The following is an 18,416-nucleotide window of genomic DNA, read 5'->3' on the forward strand; positions in this document are numbered from 1 at the left end:
ATGGAGAGAGATAATGGGAACTACAGATGCTGGAGAATCCAAGATAACAAAGTGTGGAGCTGGATGAACACAGCAGGCCAAGCAGCATCTTAGGAGCACAAAGGCTGACATTTCGGGCCTGGACCCTTCATCAGAAAAAGGGGATGGGGACAGGGTTTTGAAATAAACAGGGAGAGAGGGGGAGGGTTTCTGGAGATGGATAGAGGAGAAGTTAGGTGGAGAGGAGAGTATAGGTGGGGAGGTAGGGAGGGGATAGGCCAGTCCGGGGAGGATGGACAGGTCAAGGGGGTGGGATGAGGTTAGTAGGTAGGAAATAGAGGTGTGGCTTGAGGTGGGAGAGGTGAGAGGAAGAACAGGTCAGGGAGGCGGGGACGAGCTGGGCTGGTTTTGGGATGCAGTGGGGCGAGGGGAGATTTTGAAGCTTGTGAAATCCACATTGATACCATTGGGCTGCAGGGTTCCCAAGATGTGGAAAGTCAGTGCTACACCTGTCCCCACATCTCCTCCCTCACCCCCATCCCAGGCCCCAAGATGAGTTTCCACATCAAGCAGATGTTCACCTACACATCTACCAATGTGGTAAACTGCATCCGCTGTACCTGCTGTGGCTTCCTCTACATTGGGGAAACCAAGCGGAGGCTTGGGGACCGCTTTGCAGAACACCTACACTCAGTTCGCAACAGCTGCACCCTTCAGTCGCGAACCATTTGAACTCCCCCTCCCATTCCTTGGACGACATGTCCATCCTGGGTCTCCTGCAGTGCCACAATGATGCCACCTGTAGGTTACAGGAACAGGAACTCACATTCCGCTTGGGAACCCTGCAGCCCAATGGTAGCAATGTGGATTTCACCAGCTTCAAAATCTCCCCTCCCCCACTGCATCCCAAAACCAGCCCAGCTCGTCTCCGCCTCCCTGACCTGTTCTTCGTCTCACCTATCCCCTCCTCCCACCTCAAGCCGCATCTCCATTTCCTACCTGCTAACATCATCCTGCCCCCTTGACCTGTCCGTCCTCCCCGGACTGACCTATCCCCTCCCTACTCCCCACCTATACTCTCCTCTCCACCCATCTTCTCCTCTATCCATCTTCGGTCCGCCTCCCCCTCTCTCCCTATTTATTTCAGAATCCTCTCCCCATCCCCCTTTTCTCATGAAGGGTCCAGGCCCGAAAAGTCAGCCTTTGTGCTCCTAAGATGGTCCTTGGCCTGCTGTGTTCATCCAGATCACACTTTGTTATCTTAAATAATGGAGAAAAATGTTTTGTATTTCAACAATCAGTACTTCCAGATCAAAGAGAGCATCACAGCATTCTTGTCCCAAGATTCCAATGCAGCCTTTTAATGGATGGACCCCCAATATCCATAACCCCACCCCAGCTGTGGAGGACAGAATCAACTCTTTAATGGCTTGAAACAAGAGATGAAAACTAAATTTGGGCATTTCTATGCATTTCATTTACAGTGTGACTCTAAGTAGTGAGTACTGCAAGCAATTCAATCCTTGAAACTTTGGTACTTTACATCTGCTGATGAAAATTTTCACGGCAGAGGTTAGAATAGTCACAATTACGACTCCTCAGACTATTTCCTTTCCCTAACCTAGGGATTTGAAGTTAATTTGTAGTGATGCCAATGATTTTGATTACTGTACATAGATTCTACATATGCTACACATAGAATTTTAGGAATTATATAACATTTTAAACAAAGGGATAAAAGGAAATTAGACCCATATTCAATTAGTTTGAATCAAAAGAAAAACATTTTGTATGTTTGACTTTCATAAAAACCTTTATCTTGCTGAACAAACAAGATTTTAATATAGTTATAATGATCAGCAATTTAAGTGCTAACTCATGAAGCATGAGCCGCTGCATTTATTACGCCAGTGTGGAATGATCAGTTCCTGACTCAAGTTGCTCTTAAAACTTTTTATCAGATTTGTAGTAATTGTGTCTTGCTGTAGCAGATGATTTTGTAATTAAAAATAACCTGAGAATGCAGCTATGCAATTTTTTGACATGACCCTGATTCCACTGTTCTGCATAAAGCACATTACTTTCTACAAAAGCGCTGTAATATTTGAGGTAACTCATAACATGCATACATGATAATAGGAACTGCAGATGCTGGAGAATCCAAGATAATAAAATGAGGCTGGATGAACACAGCAGGCCCAGCAACATCTCAGGAGCACAAAAGCTGACGTTTCGGGCCTAGACCCTTCATCCTAGGACTGCTGGGCCTGCTGTGTTCATCCAGCCTCACATTTTATTATCGTAACATGCATATGCTTTGTTAGGCTATTGATTTACTTTTAAAACCCAACACACAACTTTGAGGTGCTACAATAGCTTTAATAAACTATTCTGTGACAGAAAGACCTAAGCTTAGAATATGTGAATATTGTTTTAAGGAGATGTATGGTACTGAGACTTTTTGTCTCACATGCATCAGGATAAATGCAAAAATGCCAAATTTCAGTCAGCAAATTGTACGTCATTGACCAAGGCAGTGCCATAGAGAAAGCAATGGGAATTATAGGTTCCCCAAGTTTCTAGGTACTTAAAAAAGCTACAAGGCTTGAAAATATTTGTTATTTGCAAAATACAATTAGATCCTTGCATATGACTCTATGTTTCTTAACTAGTGTAAATGTCTCTTCTAGCAAGTAACAAATTGGATCAGATCAAAACTATTTTGCAGGACAATGGTATCTTGATCAGATTTATTTGCATGTATCACAAACGGGCCAAATGCCACCATTTTCAGATTTGCAAAGTGTCCAGTTCTTATTGCCCTGGAAAGGCAAAGTATTCAAACATTTTGAACAGGTTAAGTAAGCAGATGTAATACAATGAAGTGGCTACATGAGTGGTAATTTCTACTATCAGAAGGCTGTTTTCAACCAAGGACATTTAGCCACAGGAAAATTGAGCAGTTATACATGAAACTTGGTGCCGGTGCAATGCTAGACATGCAGGTGCCATGTCCCAATGTTTGGTTGGTCAAATCAAACTGCAAGTTCCTCTAATTCTTTGTTGGCTGCTGGATTTTAGCATTTACCTCAAGGCTGGAAGATTGTCCATATCACCTTAAGTTCATACAGTACATAGCTCTGCATTTATTAAAGAAAGTGTCATTAACATTACAGCAGCTGCTTGGACACCCTTTTTCTTTTAATAATATGAGGGCATCACTGGCAAAGATAGCATTTTTGCTTCCCATCTCTAATTGGCCAAGAACTGAGAGACTTCAAAAATCATTTCAGTGGGCATTTTAAGAGGTAACAACTTTGCTGTGGGTCTAGAGTCACAGATAGGCCAGATGAGTTAAAAACATCAGATTTCCTTCATTACAGTTTCATGGCCACCACGACTCAGACCAACTCTCAATTTCAGAGTTTGTTGTCTGAATTCAAGTTCCACCACGTATCTAGACCAGGAACTTTTGCTTCTGGATTATTAGTCCACTATCACTCTCTCTGCAAACCACATCATATCTAAAATATTTGTAACAATTGCAGGAAAGATTCACGAGGTTGCTCATTTCCATCATCCATGCCAATGTTGCTTTAAACCCTCAGCCCATCTGAAAATGTTCTTGGTACTAATGAGGTTGCTAAATTATTGTTTTATGGCTTTTTTAGTTTAATTCTCTACCTTGGTTAATTCAGACAAGAATATTACAATTTTTTTACATCCGTGAGCCAAGGGTAACAGGGGGTATCATCTGCAGATTGCCCTGCAATGGCATATCTTTCATGCTGGAGATACAATTTAATTAGGAAAACAGTTGTAATTACAATTTTGAGGAAGACTGGTCATTTCCACATTCCCACTACCAAGGCTATTTTCAGGCCCAGAATAAGAACGTCCTTTTCCTACAAAATAAATATCATAATTGTATTCAATAATATTTTCTGCATGCACTGCTGCTGTAATATATGATCTCCTCTTGTAATTGCAAATGAGAAATAGATTCTTAAGTGAGTAGGAATTATATATACACCACTCATAGGAAAAGTCTCCCAGTCCAAGAACATGCTCCAAGATTTCTGGCCAAAAAATGCATTATTGTAAAGTACATAGAACATTGAACTGCACAGCACAGTACAGTACCGGCCCTTCGGCCCACAATGTTGTGCTGAACTTTTACCCTAAACCTAAGGTCTATCTAACCTCTCCCCCAACTTATACTATCATCCATAAGCCTATCTAATAGCCACTTAAATGCCCCTAATGAAGCCAACTTCACTACCCTCTCTAGCAATGCATTCCACGCCCCTACCACTGACATCTCTCCTATATCTACCTCCACTCACTTTAAAACTAAGACCCCTCATTATAGCTACCTCCACCCTAGGAAAAATTCTCTGGCTGTCCACTCTATCTATACTTGCCATCATTTTGTACACCTCTATCAAGTCTCCTCTCATCCTTCGTCATTCTAAAGAGAAAAGCTCTCGTTCTCTCAACCTTAACTCATATGGCCTTCCCTCCATCCCGGTGACATCCTGGTAAAATCTCCTCTGCACATTTTCCAATGCTTCCACATCTTTCCTGTAATGAGGCAGCCAGGACTGCACACAATATTCCAGATGTGGCCGAACCAGGGTTTTAAGCAGCATTAGAAACAAATGGAGAATACTGGAGAAACTCAGCTGATCTCACAGCAACTGAACTTGAGTTTTCTGAAGTAGTCACACCAGACTTGAAATGTTAACTCTATTCTCTCCACAGATGCTGCCAGACTTGGTAAGTTTATCCAACATTCTGTTATTTTCAGACTTGCAGTATCTGCAGCGTTTTGCTTTTATTCAAGCTATACTTGAAAATGAGTGATCATTTGCCTGAAAATTAGCTGCAATTTCTTGACATGGCTGTACCAAATCAATGTCAATGCTAGCATACACTGAGTGCTAATAATTTACAAGTAAGCAGTGTAAGCACACCAACTTGTCATTTTTCAGACTTCTTCCTCCAATACTCCTATATTTGAGACAGAAACAACTTAGTATCATGTTAAACTTCATTTTAATTGAAAATTTTAGTTGAAAATACAAAAAAAAACAAAATTTTATATGCAACTGTATAAATAAATCAAATACATACATGAACAGCATTGTGAAGTTGTTCATGCTCCAATAATAATTACATATTTTACATGGAAATGCATAGATAAAATCACTATAATTTTAAATCACAGTCCAGTTACATAGCATTTAGGAGAACAGGATTCAGGTTTATTCAAGCTCTCTCCAGGAGATTACTTCTAAATCCTCAGTCATATAAAGAAACAAACAAAAAAATTGTCTATAGTGATTTTTGTCATGAATAAAACTCAAAGGGAAAATGGATATAATTCACACTTCATTTGTTGATACATTTTTAAATGCTGTACAGCAATATTCTAACATTATTGCCATCAATAATGGTTACATAACAAACTCAGATATAGTATATTTGTATTTAAAAACTATAAGTTTCCAGAAGAAATAGTGGCTACAAGATGAAAATTTATGTGAAATAAAGAACTTATGACACTGGTCAAGAACACGATCCAAGAGAAAATTTGATCCTGAGACACTCTGAGAAACCTGCTTTTCTGACAATCAGAAAGCAAGATATCTGTCCATCTTCAAGTTAAGATCTCACCTGCAGTGAAACATAATACAATAGAATTATTTTTATGTAGTTCTTCTCCAAAAATGACAAACTATAATTTTCTCAAAAAAAATTTCTGTCCGCTGTTTTGTGAAGCATCTGCCATTTTGCAGCAAACTGAACTACATTCAGTTACTGCATGATAAAACTTGATTTTTTATTATGAACTAAAACAAAAATTCCAATTCAGGTGTGGAAGATTGTGCCACAAGAAAAGTTCCAAAACTGTAGAAATGGAATAAACAAAATGTGAAAACTGGAAATTTTTAACATGTGGATTAGCAACACAGGGAGGTTGTTTATTTTAGCATGACAAAAGAACCAAAACAATTGTAACAAGTTTGTTTATTCTTTCATTGGACATGGATTTTGCAGTCAAAAACCAACATTTACCTAATCACTCCAGAGATGTGGTGAACCATGTTCTTGATTCTTTATTATATTGAATAACTGTGTACATAAAGTACTTCCTCCTTCCTCATAATTTAAGTTGTCTGAAGTAGGTAGACAGCTTAGAGGCAAGTGAGCAAAAGTAAGTTCTCCTAAATACTACCAATGGAAAAAAATAATCAATCCAGGTTTGCTTGAACGACATTGCAAGGAAACGGTTTCTCTTGTACCAGAGATGGAAAGAAAATTTTTTTTTTAAAAAAGGGCAATAGGAAAAATCAAGAGGACATATAATTTAAACACTAAAAGGGAAGAGATCGGAGATATCTTTTTAAAAATACAAACAGAAATAAAGCATCGAAAGACAGCAGTGTTCATGAGGATTAAATTGTGATGAGTGATACATGTATGCAAATACAATGACCCAAAGTAAAGGGGAGGATAGTGATGATGTGGTTATATCGTTAGGCTAATAGTCCAGAGGTCCAGGGTAACAGTCTGGGAACATGGGTTCAAGACCTAACACAGCTACTAACTGAATTTAAATTTAATAAATTAAAAAATGAAAATTGAAAGCAAATCTCAGTAATGAGGACCATGAAAATTTCATGTCATCTTTATCTAAATGAAATTGTCTCAAAAATGATCCTGAATGAAAATTGATCTAAGGATGTAAATAAGAACCGATTAACCAAAAATGATTGCCACGAATAAATAAAACGGGTGAATTTAAAATTAAATCCAAAGAAAAGGAGCGTCGTAACTAGATACTTCTCAACCCTCAGTAACTATGTTATCTCCGAAAATGAGAAATAACAGAAACATTCAATAAGGGAAAAGGCATTTACAAACTACATAAATGATAAGACAGGATGTCAAAAAAAATTAAGGTAAGATTGAGCCACTGAGGTCTACAAACATATGAGAATGACAGGTAGGAAAAGTCAGTCTGAGCCATCAAGCCTTCCGCACTCCTGATGGCTAAAGCATTATGACCAGACAGCTTCCAATCTCTTATGGGTCTGTAATATCCTAAAAATAAACAAAAACCAGAGCAAATAAGGGAGGCGGGGAATATCTCTTTTTTAATTCATTCACGGGACGCGGGTGGCTATGGCTCAGCCAGCATTCATTGACCAGCTCTTAAGGTCAGAGGGCAGTTAAGAATCAACCACATAGCTGAGAGTCTAGAGTCACACGTAGGCTAGACCAGGTAAGGTCAGTAGTTTCCTTCTGTAAAGGACATTAGTGAAACAATTGAGGTGTTTTTGCCCCTGACAGTCTACAATCATTTCACGGTCATTATTAGGCTCTTAATTTCAGTTTCTTCTCTTGAATTGAAATTCCACCAAACCACCATGGGTTTCTGCATTAATAGCTTATCGATAATACCATTAGGCCATGCCCCCATTTTCTTTTAATTTAGTTCTGATCCCCTCAGGTAATCAAAGCCAGTCTAGGTCGTCACTAGCCACTCATACATTAACTGTATCTCTACCTACCTACTATGAGATGTTAAACTCATAATACATGATAATGAAATGGCAGGAATATTGAATGCATACTCTCCATTCTACCATTGCACGTCTCCAATTCTAATGAAGAGTGCAGGAGGGCACGCCAGGTGCAGCATGAGGCATACTTAAAAGTGATGTGTCAATCGGTAGGTAGGATATAGCCCAAAGACAGACAGAGGGAGAGCGCGAGAGAGGGCGCGAGAGAGGGCGCGAGAGAGGGCGATGGACAGACAAAGGAGTTGCTAACGGTCAGGCTGGGAGGGTGAATAGTTGTTAATGGGGACTGTTAGTGACTAACAACAGGAGGTGTGTAGTGGCAGTCTATGTGGTTAACAAAGCCTGGTGTGTGAGGTGGGGATGCTGGGACATGGGGGAGTTTAGGCCCAATATTGAGTCCAGAGGGCTGTAGGGTCCCCAAGCGGAAAATGAGGTGTTGTTCCTCCAGCTTACGCTAGGCTTCACTGGATATAGCAAGCCGGAGACAGAGGTATTGGCCAGGTTGCAAGGTGGTGCATTGAAGTGGCAGGCAACAGGTAGTTCAGGGTCTTTTCTGCGAGCAAAACGTAGATGTTCTGCGAGGCAGTCACCAAAGTCTGTGTTTCGTTCCCCCAATGTAGAGGAGACCACATTGTGAGCAGCGAATGCAGTGGACTAGATTCTTGGAAGTGCAGGGGAAGTGTTGCTTCACCTGGAAGGTATGTTTGAACCGTTGGAATCCTGCGGAAGTAGGATTTAAATGGGCAGGTGTTACACCTTCGCCGGTTACAGGGGAAGGTGCCGTAGGGCTGTGGGGAGGTGTTGGGGGTGAAGGAGGTATGGACCAGGGTCTCCCAGCGGGAACAGTCCCTGAGGAAGGCGGACCTCCCCTCCCTTGTCAAGGGAGGGGAGGTCCGCCTTCCTCAGGGACTGTTCCCGCTGGGAGACCCTGGTCCATACCTCCTTCACCCCCAACACCTCCCCACAGCCCTACGGCACCTTCCCCTGTAACCGGCGAAGGTGTAACACCTGCCCATTTAAATCCTACTTCCGCAGGATTCCAACGGTTCAAACATACCTTCCAGGTGAAGCAACACTTCCCCTGCACTTCCAAGAATCTAGTCCACTGCATTCGCTGCTCACAATGTGGTCTCCTCTACATTGGGGGAACGAAACACCGACTGCCTCGCAGAACATCTACGTTTTGCTCGCAGAAAAGACCCTGAACTACCTGTTGCCTGCCACTTCAATGCACCACCTTGTAACCTGGCCAATACCTCTGTCTCCGGCTTGCTATATCCAGTGAAGCCTAGCGTAAGCTGGAGGAACAACACCTCATGGGGACCCTACAGCCCTCTGGTCTCAATATTGAGTTCAATAATTTTTGGGCCTAAACTCCCCCATGTCCCAGCACCCCCACCTCACACACCAGGCTTTGTTAACCACATAGCCTGCCACTACACACCTCCTGTTGTTAGTCACTAACAGTCCCCATTAACAACTATTCACCCTCCCAGCCTGATCGTTAGCAACTCCTTTGTCTGTCCAACTGTCTCTCTCTCTCTCTCTCTCTTTGGGCTATATCCTATCGTTTATCCCTACCCCACCACCTCCCTACTTTTGACATATAAACTGACGTTTTCCCAGCCACCATCAGTTCTGAGGAAGGGTCACCAGACCAGAAAAGTTAACTCTGTTTTCTCCTCCACAGATGATCCAGACCTGCTGAGCTTTTCCAGCAACTTTGTTTTCGTCCTGATTTACAGCATCCGCCGTTCTTTTGGTTTTCACTCAGTTACTGAAGCAGTCTGAATCCATATGCAACAAGTCATCGACAACATGAAGGGGTGGGCAGATAAATGGCAAATAAAATTTGCATCACTCAAGCACCAGGCAGTGACCATCTCCATCAAGACAGAATGCAACAGAAAACAGAAGTTAAAATGACATTTAACCAAATTACGTTATGGAATTCCCCGTGATTAATGCCTTGGGGTTACCACTGACTAGAAGCTGAAGTTGACCAGACATAAATATTATGGCTACAAGACAAGAGGTTGAGCATTCTGCAGCAAGAATCTTCTCTCCTGACTCCTCAAACCCTGTCCACCATTCACAAGGCACAAGACATGAGGGTGGTGGAATACTCCCCACCAGCAATCCTCCTCAGGGTATTCTTCTGCACGGAGGCAGGGTCTTCTGAAACACTGATCGCAGTGTGTGGAATGTCAAAGTGGCTGTGCACACATGTGCAGCTTAGTAGGAATGTTGCTCTCCACTTGCCTGGATGGTTTCAAGTCTAACAATACTCAAGATGTCTTAACCAATTCAGCAGAAAGTAGTCTGCTTGACTGGCACCTCATTTTACACTTGACATTCACTCCCGCCACCATCACAGAGGCAGCAGTGTCTACCATTCCATAAGATGCAAAGCTATAACTCAGCAAGGATCTTTCGACAGCACCTTCCAAACCAAACTCAACCAACTAGAAGGACAAGAGCAACACCACATGCAAATTTCCCTCCAAGGCACACAGCATCTTAATTAGGAACCATATTACCATTAGGTCAAAATCCTAGAATTCTGTCCTCATAATACTTCAGTTATACTTACACCACATGAACTACAGCAATCCTAGAAGGTAATTCACCACCATCTTGTCAAGTACAGCTAGGGATGGAGGTGATGCCCACATCCCACAAATTTAAAAATTTATTGCTTCAATTTCCAAAGATAAAGCCACCAAGAGGAAAATGATAAAATAATATTCCACAGGTTGTAAACTCAAATCTCTTCAACCTCTGCCCTACTCAGATAAATGTTTAACCACATCTTCTATTTTATCTTCCCAATTCTGCCCTAAACTCCATACCTGCAAGAGAGGAGATTGTACTTTTGAGTAATTTGATACATTCCTTATCTCTAATCTTGTATTTCTGCCAGAACCCTTGTGTCCTTTCCTGTTGTATGATCTTTTCTGAGAGATTCAAAACCCCAGTATCAGCAATCTATGCTGTGCTTAGTCACTTTGAAACAACTCTGAACATTTTGTTCTCTGTACCAACATCAGCATTGTTTAACCTGTTGACAAAGGACCTATGCTGTATTGTGAAAAACACCGTATTGGCTAAGATTCCTCCTCCTCGTATTCTCCCTGAGCTATTCCTACCCGACTACTTGTCAGTTTGAACACGAGTTAAGATGCTGTCCACTAACTGATCAATTAAGTGACTGAAAGAAGAACAAGTGATACTGGTGTTCTTATGAGGTATGTGACTGAATAATCAATGAACTCTATCCAAAAAGAAAATTTTTGGTCGATTTCCCAACACGCTTAGATCCAAATTTATACTACTGATCACCAAATTATCTCAAATATTCTGTACAAAATCATCTCTCCCATTTCCAAGTCTTCAACGAAAGTTTTAAATCTATAATCAGTTTCTAACCTTTATGAAAATCTGTAAGTCTGGATTGGGCCAGCAGATTGATTACTGCAGTCCACTTTATCCCTTTAAACTAGTTGCCATATATTTCCATTCAAGTCTAGTTTCTAACTACCTACATCCACACATTTTAACATTGTCCACCTTGGATTTAGGTTCTTTAGACATCAATGTACATTTTCATTTAAGCAGATTTCCTGTAAAAAACTTAATTCCATTATTTTATCATTGGAAGCTTTCTATCAGCAATCATTTACATATTACATCATCTTCCTTCATTCAGCTTAATTTACCCTCGTTGCGAATGTCATCTCGAGTCCACTCACACCCTTTATATAACGAGCATCGATATAAGAACATGTGGTCTCTGTTGTGCATAACTTACGTAGGAAATGTCTTCACTCCGTTCTAATCAGGTTTCCTCTGTCACATTGATGGCTGTGTTCAAGCTACTATCTGCCCTCATTTTAATGTGAAACATTTCATTAGGGTTTTAAATTGCCATCCCTTACCTTTTTGTGGAATATCTTTGGGTTTTTCTTTCTTTTTCTGGACTTCCCTTTCTTAACCTAAGTGACAAAGATGAGAGCTCAAAATATTCTATCATATTGAAGTGTTTCAAGGCTGAACTGGAAAAATAAGGCTGAAATCCTGATTATAAAGGGTTTGTGGTGCTTCTTCAAATAGAAGTAGCAAAGTTTAGCGAAGACTCAAGAAAGAGATTGAAGGCTATCCATGTAATGACAGGTAAAGAGATCTAAAGTATCTTAGAGTCAGCACATTGGATTTAACTCCCCAGAAAATGTAAATTAGTGATGACGGAGGTGAGGGTGAGACAGATGCAAGCTGTCAGATTTTGGATAAACTAAATTAAATGGAAAGTAACAAGCCAGCTAGGAAAGCATTGGCCTACTTAACAAAATTAACTGAGGGTCTGTGATTTGGGCAAAAGTGGATACCTGTTATATGTGTAGAAACAAAGTGGCTTGATGATGGGTTGAATGCAGGGGCTTAAAAATCCAGACAAGGATTGACCAGGTACAGATTGAACCGTACAGGTCCATTTGAGTATACAGCCATGTTGTGAGATGTTGGCAAGTAAGTATAACTTATGGTATAAGTTAAGGACCATTGTTTTGTTGTGTTTGGTGACTAACTGCTCGCTCAACAAAAAGTGAGATGCATTTGAAATTTTATTTTTAAATGGCTTGGAGCCAAAGAGTTGACTGAAACGATGGAGGGATATCACTGGGTATCATCAATATAGACATGAAAGTTGACCCAAAGCTTTAAGATTATACTGTTGTTAACAGACAGAACCGTTAATAAGGAGGCGATAATTAAATACTTTGGAGATTGCAACATTAGCAAAATTGTGTTGCAGGAATGAAATCTGCAAAAAGTAGTCATCACAGGGATGGGGAAAATAGAAATAAAGACTTTGGTTTGTATGACGTCTTTCACACATTGGGAGGTCTGAAGTGTTTTTAGCTAATTAAGTAGATCATTGTTGTAACTTAGGAAAATAATGTACAGGAGCATCAGAAGAGTGGCCAATTGTGTGGAATGCTTGAATACACAAGACACTGGAGAAAGAGAATCTACTAAACCTAAGAAACTTTGAATCAGGTTGTTTTAGTGCTGAGAAAATATGGAAGCTGGGCTAGAGTGATGAGAATGGAGTTTTGGGAAGCAACAGTTCTGAGGACTTTGGACAGAGGAAAAGGAAGTTAGATGCTGTGTTGTCACATGGCAACACGGAGGGACCGTAGCAGAGACTGTTGTTAGGTCAGTAATCCAGAAATCTAAATAGATGATTCAGGGACAGTCTATCAAGTCCTTTCTCAGTAGCTGAGGGATCTTAAATTCAGTCAATTCAATAAATCTAGAATTAAAAAGCTATAAATCGCTTTTGTTGACCATGGAGCTATTGCATTGTTGTGAAAATCCATCAGGTTCACTCATCCTTTAAGGGAGGATATTTGTGGTCTTTAAAATTCTCTAGCTTATATGTGACTCCAGAATTTTTGAAATGGTGGTTGGCTGCACTGCTCTCTGAAATAATCCGCCATGCCACACAACTGCATTCAAGAAAGAAGCTCACTGCCTCTAACAAGAAGGCAATTAAGGACTACTTAATTGTGATGTAAAAATGAATTAATTTGCTAGAAGTCAAATATACAGGTAACATTGCATAAGCTCACCATTACCAAATGGTAATTTTAAATCCAAGATATTAATCCTCTTTATAATTTATGTGCATGACTACTTCGTTTCAGTCCTTTTCAGCCAGTACCTCCATTTCCTACTCTCTGGAGGTTGCAATTAGACTGCTGCACCTAGTGTGAGAAACAAGTTTCCAAAGCTAAATTTTAGAGGAATATTAAAATCTTTATTTAGTTCACTCCAGCCCTTACATCACCAGTCTGGTTTTGGATTGGAATGTCTGAAAATTTTAAAAATATACCCAATGTTCAGTGCCAATTTCCTTCTTCTACATCTTATGATATGTTGCTATTATGTTTTTCTTAACAGTTAAGAATATAAGTCAAGCTACAATGGCAACACTCTGTAGCCTGTTTTAGATCGGCAACTCTACTTCTTAGGGGAAACATGCTTTAACTAGTGCAGCTCTGTTAGTTTGTTACTTTCTCCAACTGCCTAGTTTGTTTTATGTTTATTGTGGTGTTAAACCTATACTGAAGTGGAGCTAACTTCCATATCAGTAAAAGCAGCTTTATGACCAAGACAACACGTATTAAAAATGTGGCACAAAAGCATTCTTAAAAATTTGATGTCAAGTTGGGGATATTCCAACATTTATTTATTTTGATAAACTCACTTTAATGCAAACCAGTGGCAGCAAAAATGTTGAAATTTCAATTTAAAGATAGGAGACTAACCTATAAGAGTCTCAATTTTTTCCTTATGGAGTTAACCAGTGTTTCTGCTCCAAAACCAGAAATTGGTTTCTGTTATCAACAGAGTACGATAAGATCAGCAAAAGCCCATCCTATAAGCCAGCATTCTGGTCTACTGACAGGCTCCTTAATTTACCCCAATCTTCTGTTCTTTAGACATTGCACTCTTCAGCTTTGAATTATGATCCTTCGTAGTCACAGCATCAATATAAAAGCAACATTTAAATTATGTGCTGGAATAGGTCATTTTACCTCTTGGGCCTGGTCCAATGATGGCTAATCCAACTGCAGCATAATTCCACTTTTTGTACACCATGACAGCTTTTGATTCCCTTGCTAGTCAATGAACTTATCTATCCCCTGCTGTCAAAATACTCAATGACCCTGCTTCTATACCTCCCTAGGGAAAAGTGGCACAGACTCATGACCCTCTGAGGGAAGAAAATTCTCCTCCTCCTCATCATCATTCATTACAGGCCCCTTCTTTTTAAAATAGTTCTGGTCTTTCACAAAAGAGGAAATATTCTTTCAGCACCCACATTGTCAAGTCTCCTAAAGATCTTATATTTCTGTTCGATACAAGTTCAAATTTCCAACCTTTCCTCATAAAATAAACCTTCATCCCAGGAATCAAATCAAGTGCACATTTTCTGAAATGATGCTAATGCAATTATGACCCTTTTTTAAAACAGGAGGCTAAAGCTTCACACAGCACTCTACATGTGATCTCACTAAGACCCTGTGTCATGAGTTTTTAAAAATATGGTCACAGCATATGAGCATTGCTGGCTAGGACAGCATTTATTTCCCATCCATAACTATTCCCAGAAGGTGACGTGCTGCCATCTTGAATGGCTAAAGTCCTTGGAGCATAGTTACACTCACAATGCAGTTACAAAGGGCTTTCCATGATTTTGGCCCAGAAACAGTGAAAGAATGGCAATATAACTGCAAGTTAAGAATGGTATGTGCTTGAGTTGATTTTGCAGGTGCTGATATTCTAATGTACCTTGCTCTTCTGGCTGTGAGAGGTTGCCTTCCTGGATATCATTCCCCATAAAAACAAATCTTTAGCATTCCTTGAATATTCAGCCTGGTTTCTATCTAAATATTTCTCCTGGTGCTTTAATATCTTAACAGTTACCACTTTAAATTCACATTTTATTACACGCATTTATCATTGTATCATTTCTTGAAACATTTCCTAGACTTACTCGAGTTACTGAAACTACTCACTTCATAATCCAATAATCACAGCTAAAGTTTAATACTGCACTCCCTTTGTTGTTCCAAAGGCCCAGATTTCAAAGACCCCTCAAGATTAACTCTATCAGCCTATTATTGTTATTTAGAGCTTTGAGATTCTGAGTATTTCTAATACCTCAACTCTTTTCAAAGGTAGCTAACTGCAATTCCAAATACAACCAATTTTACAAGATGCAAATGTTACTTCACCCGCAATGTTATAAAAACACATGATGAGATAAAAAGCTAATTACTGAATCTAGTATACATTGGTTCAGTATACAACACTACACATCTTCCATGGTGCATTTAATAGTACATAGAAAACTCCTAATCTGTGCAAGGCATTTCATGGAATTTCAAGATACAAGTTCTTATGAACAAAAGGTACAGAAATATAACAGGCCTCAATACAGGATACTGTAATACAGATAGCATGGGAGAGACCAAAGAGCAGTAATTTCACCATACACATAGCCAGTGCTGCCACATAGCATGGCATGAGATTCTTAGTACTGTGATTAAGGAACATTGCTTATTCAGGGAATAATTAGTCAGAAATTTACTTCCAACAACAGAACCAAGTCAAAATATAAAGAACGCACAAAAATGAGCGCAATGCAAATGAAGACTTTGATGCTCAAATATAATCTAGATTGTATTGAACATGCCCGAGTCAGTATTAAAATTGGTCAGTGAAATAACTCCACAGAGGCTGGTATCCCGTCACCCAGTCATCCTTTATTTACACGTGGAGAGTCCTCGACACGGATCTGGGTCCATCGGAGTCAGCTCTGAGTGAATAGAACCTCTGATACACTTGCTTATATCTGTCAACCACGGCTCCCGGATTGGACCAGATTAACAGCCCCAATTAGGCAACTCAGATTTTGAAATCCACTTGGCTGACCTCATTACAACCACTACATCCCTCCTCCCTAGAGACCTAAGCCGATTCTTTATTTTTGTAGCTCCTCCTGGGGCATTTTAGCACCAGGTTAGATTCCTCCAACTCTGCCTCTGATATAGGTGGTGTGTAAAGCACAGTGGCTCACCGCTTGTGCCTGGAGCATCTCGGAAGAAACTTATTCTCTTCAGGTGGCAAATGTGTCAAGGCTGCAACATTTGCTGTGACAATCTCTGATTCAGAGGTAACTACAACACTTGACAGACTGGGAGTACCCACCGGATCCGGAACTAGTGGAAAGATAGTCAATAAGTGGCTCATATCTTGCCCTCACACCATTTACAAGCTTATAGCTTTCATTGGATCCAGGTCTCGTTCAGGCCTGTCGCACGTACCCAAACTGTACACGTCATTGGACCTGGCCTTGCATTGACCGTGCCTCTTACCTATGTAGGGCCATTCCCACAGTTCCATACCAAACTTTATTCCCCGAATTAAACTGTTTCTCTTACTTGTTGACGTCATGTACCTGGCATTAGTGATCCTGATGATCAGATTTAACCAGGCACGAGTCTTCTCTCCATTAACAACTCTGCTGGAGCTATCCCTGCAGGTAAATGAGGAGTGGTCTTATCATCAAATAGGAACCGGGTCAGTTTGGTGTCTAGTGAAGCTGTCAGGCTGTTTCTTTAAGCTTTCAAAGTTTGGACTGTTCTTTCTGCTAAGCCATTAGATGGTGCATGGCATTGAGCTGTCCTTATATGTCACATACCATTCAACTTTAGGAAATACTCAAATTTGCTGCTGGTAAGCGATGGCATGCTGTGACCTAGACTTCCGGGAGTCTGTACTGCAAAAGATGCGTGCGGTTTTTCTATCGTCGTCTCCATTTTTGATTAACTCAATGCACACGCAGCTACTTTGGAGTAGGCATCCACAATGACTAAGAACATTGAGTCTATGAAAGGATCTGCACAGTCAATATGTAATCAAGTCCAGCGTTCACCCGGCCATGCCCACAAATGTGGGGGTACTGCTGGAGGCTATTTTTGACCTTGTTGGCAGTCTGGGCACAGCATCACTAACACAGCTATGTCTGCATCCAGTCATGGCCACCAGACATGACATCTTTGTTTTCGAAACCCCCTTGATGGCCCTGATGGATTTCAGCCAGTATCTGGGGGCAACCTTTACTTGGAACGATCACTCTTGCTCACCAAAATAATATATTGTCCTCCACTGTGATCTGATCCCTGGCTACCAAAAAGGTTTCAATTCTAGTTGTGACAGCCCTTTTGTTTCCCCTGTAACTGACATGGAGACAGTAAGGGCTGCAGATGCTAGAAGCTAGAGTCAATAAATGTGGAACTGGAAAAGCACCGCCGGTCAGACAGCATCTTAGGAGCAGGAAAGTCAATGTTTCAGGCCAAAACCTGACGAAGGTATGGGTGGAACTTCCGGACCTCAAATATGGCTGCCAAACCTTCCTTCCTTACACTCCACATTAGCCAAAGTTGTATGGGGAGGCATCGCATGTCAATGCCAGATCTCACTTGGAATCAGTGTGCCAACACCTTAGAGGATGACAGCTGTTTCTTCACTTCCCTGAAAGCGATAACTTTGCTACATGACCATTTCCAAAGCTGATCCTTCTTTAAGGGTTGACCCAAAGGTGCCAGGATGGAGGCCAGGTTATGTATGAACTTTCCGTAATAGTTTGCCAGCCAAGGATAGATCCAAGGCTGGTACTAACATGGGAGCCGGAGCACCTTTGATCAGCCTCACTATATCTTCCAATGGGTGTATCCCAGTCTTGTCAACTCTGTTGCCCAAGTAGATCACTTGGGTGCCTCGAACACACATATTTCCCTAAGGTGTACACCCACCTGGAAGAAATATCTAAGGATTATGTCCAAGTTCTTTAAGTGCTCCTTATTAGTCTTCCCAATAGTCATCTAGATAAATGGTGACCTGGCGTATATCTTGTAAAATCTTCGCCATCACCCGATGAAAAAGTGTACAGGCTTACAATACCCAAAATGGCAGTCTCATGTATTGGTACAAACCCTTATGGGCATTAACTGTAGCATTCTTCTCCGAATCCTCATCTAACTGCAACTGCAAGTACACTTAGCTCATTGATCTCACAAGGAATCAAGGGCTACAGGGAGAGTGCAGGGAAGTGGAGATGAAATGCCCATCAGCTATGATTAAATGGTGGAGTGGACTCAATGGGCTGAATGGCCTTACTTCCACTCCTATGTCTTATGGTCTTATGTCCAGCTTCATGAAGGACACCTCCCCTGCCAGCTTTGCACATAAATCCACTACGTGAAGGCTTGGGTA

At 40.8% G+C, this 18,416-nt stretch overlaps 1 protein-coding gene across 8 annotated transcripts in view; it reads right to left on the reverse strand.

Annotated features, from left to right (window-relative positions):
* Positions 1–5,135: 5,135 nt before the first annotated feature.
* tpst1 (tyrosylprotein sulfotransferase 1) overlaps positions 5,136–18,416 on the reverse strand; it is a 73,873-nt gene continuing 60,592 nt past the window's right edge. For all 8 annotated transcript variants that reach the window (XM_048556978.1, XM_048556982.1, XM_048556979.1 and 5 more), the window contains one exon: positions 5,136–5,658. In XM_048556978.1, coding sequence (XP_048412935.1) covers positions 5,647–5,658 — 12 coding nt within the window. In that variant the 3' untranslated portion in view covers positions 5,136–5,646. The remainder of the gene's footprint in view (positions 5,659–18,416) is intronic.

The sequence above is a fragment of the Stegostoma tigrinum genome, chromosome 27 (genome assembly GCF_030684315.1).
Source record: "Stegostoma tigrinum isolate sSteTig4 chromosome 27, sSteTig4.hap1, whole genome shotgun sequence".
Classification (NCBI taxonomy): domain Eukaryota; kingdom Metazoa; phylum Chordata; class Chondrichthyes; order Orectolobiformes; family Stegostomatidae; genus Stegostoma; species Stegostoma tigrinum.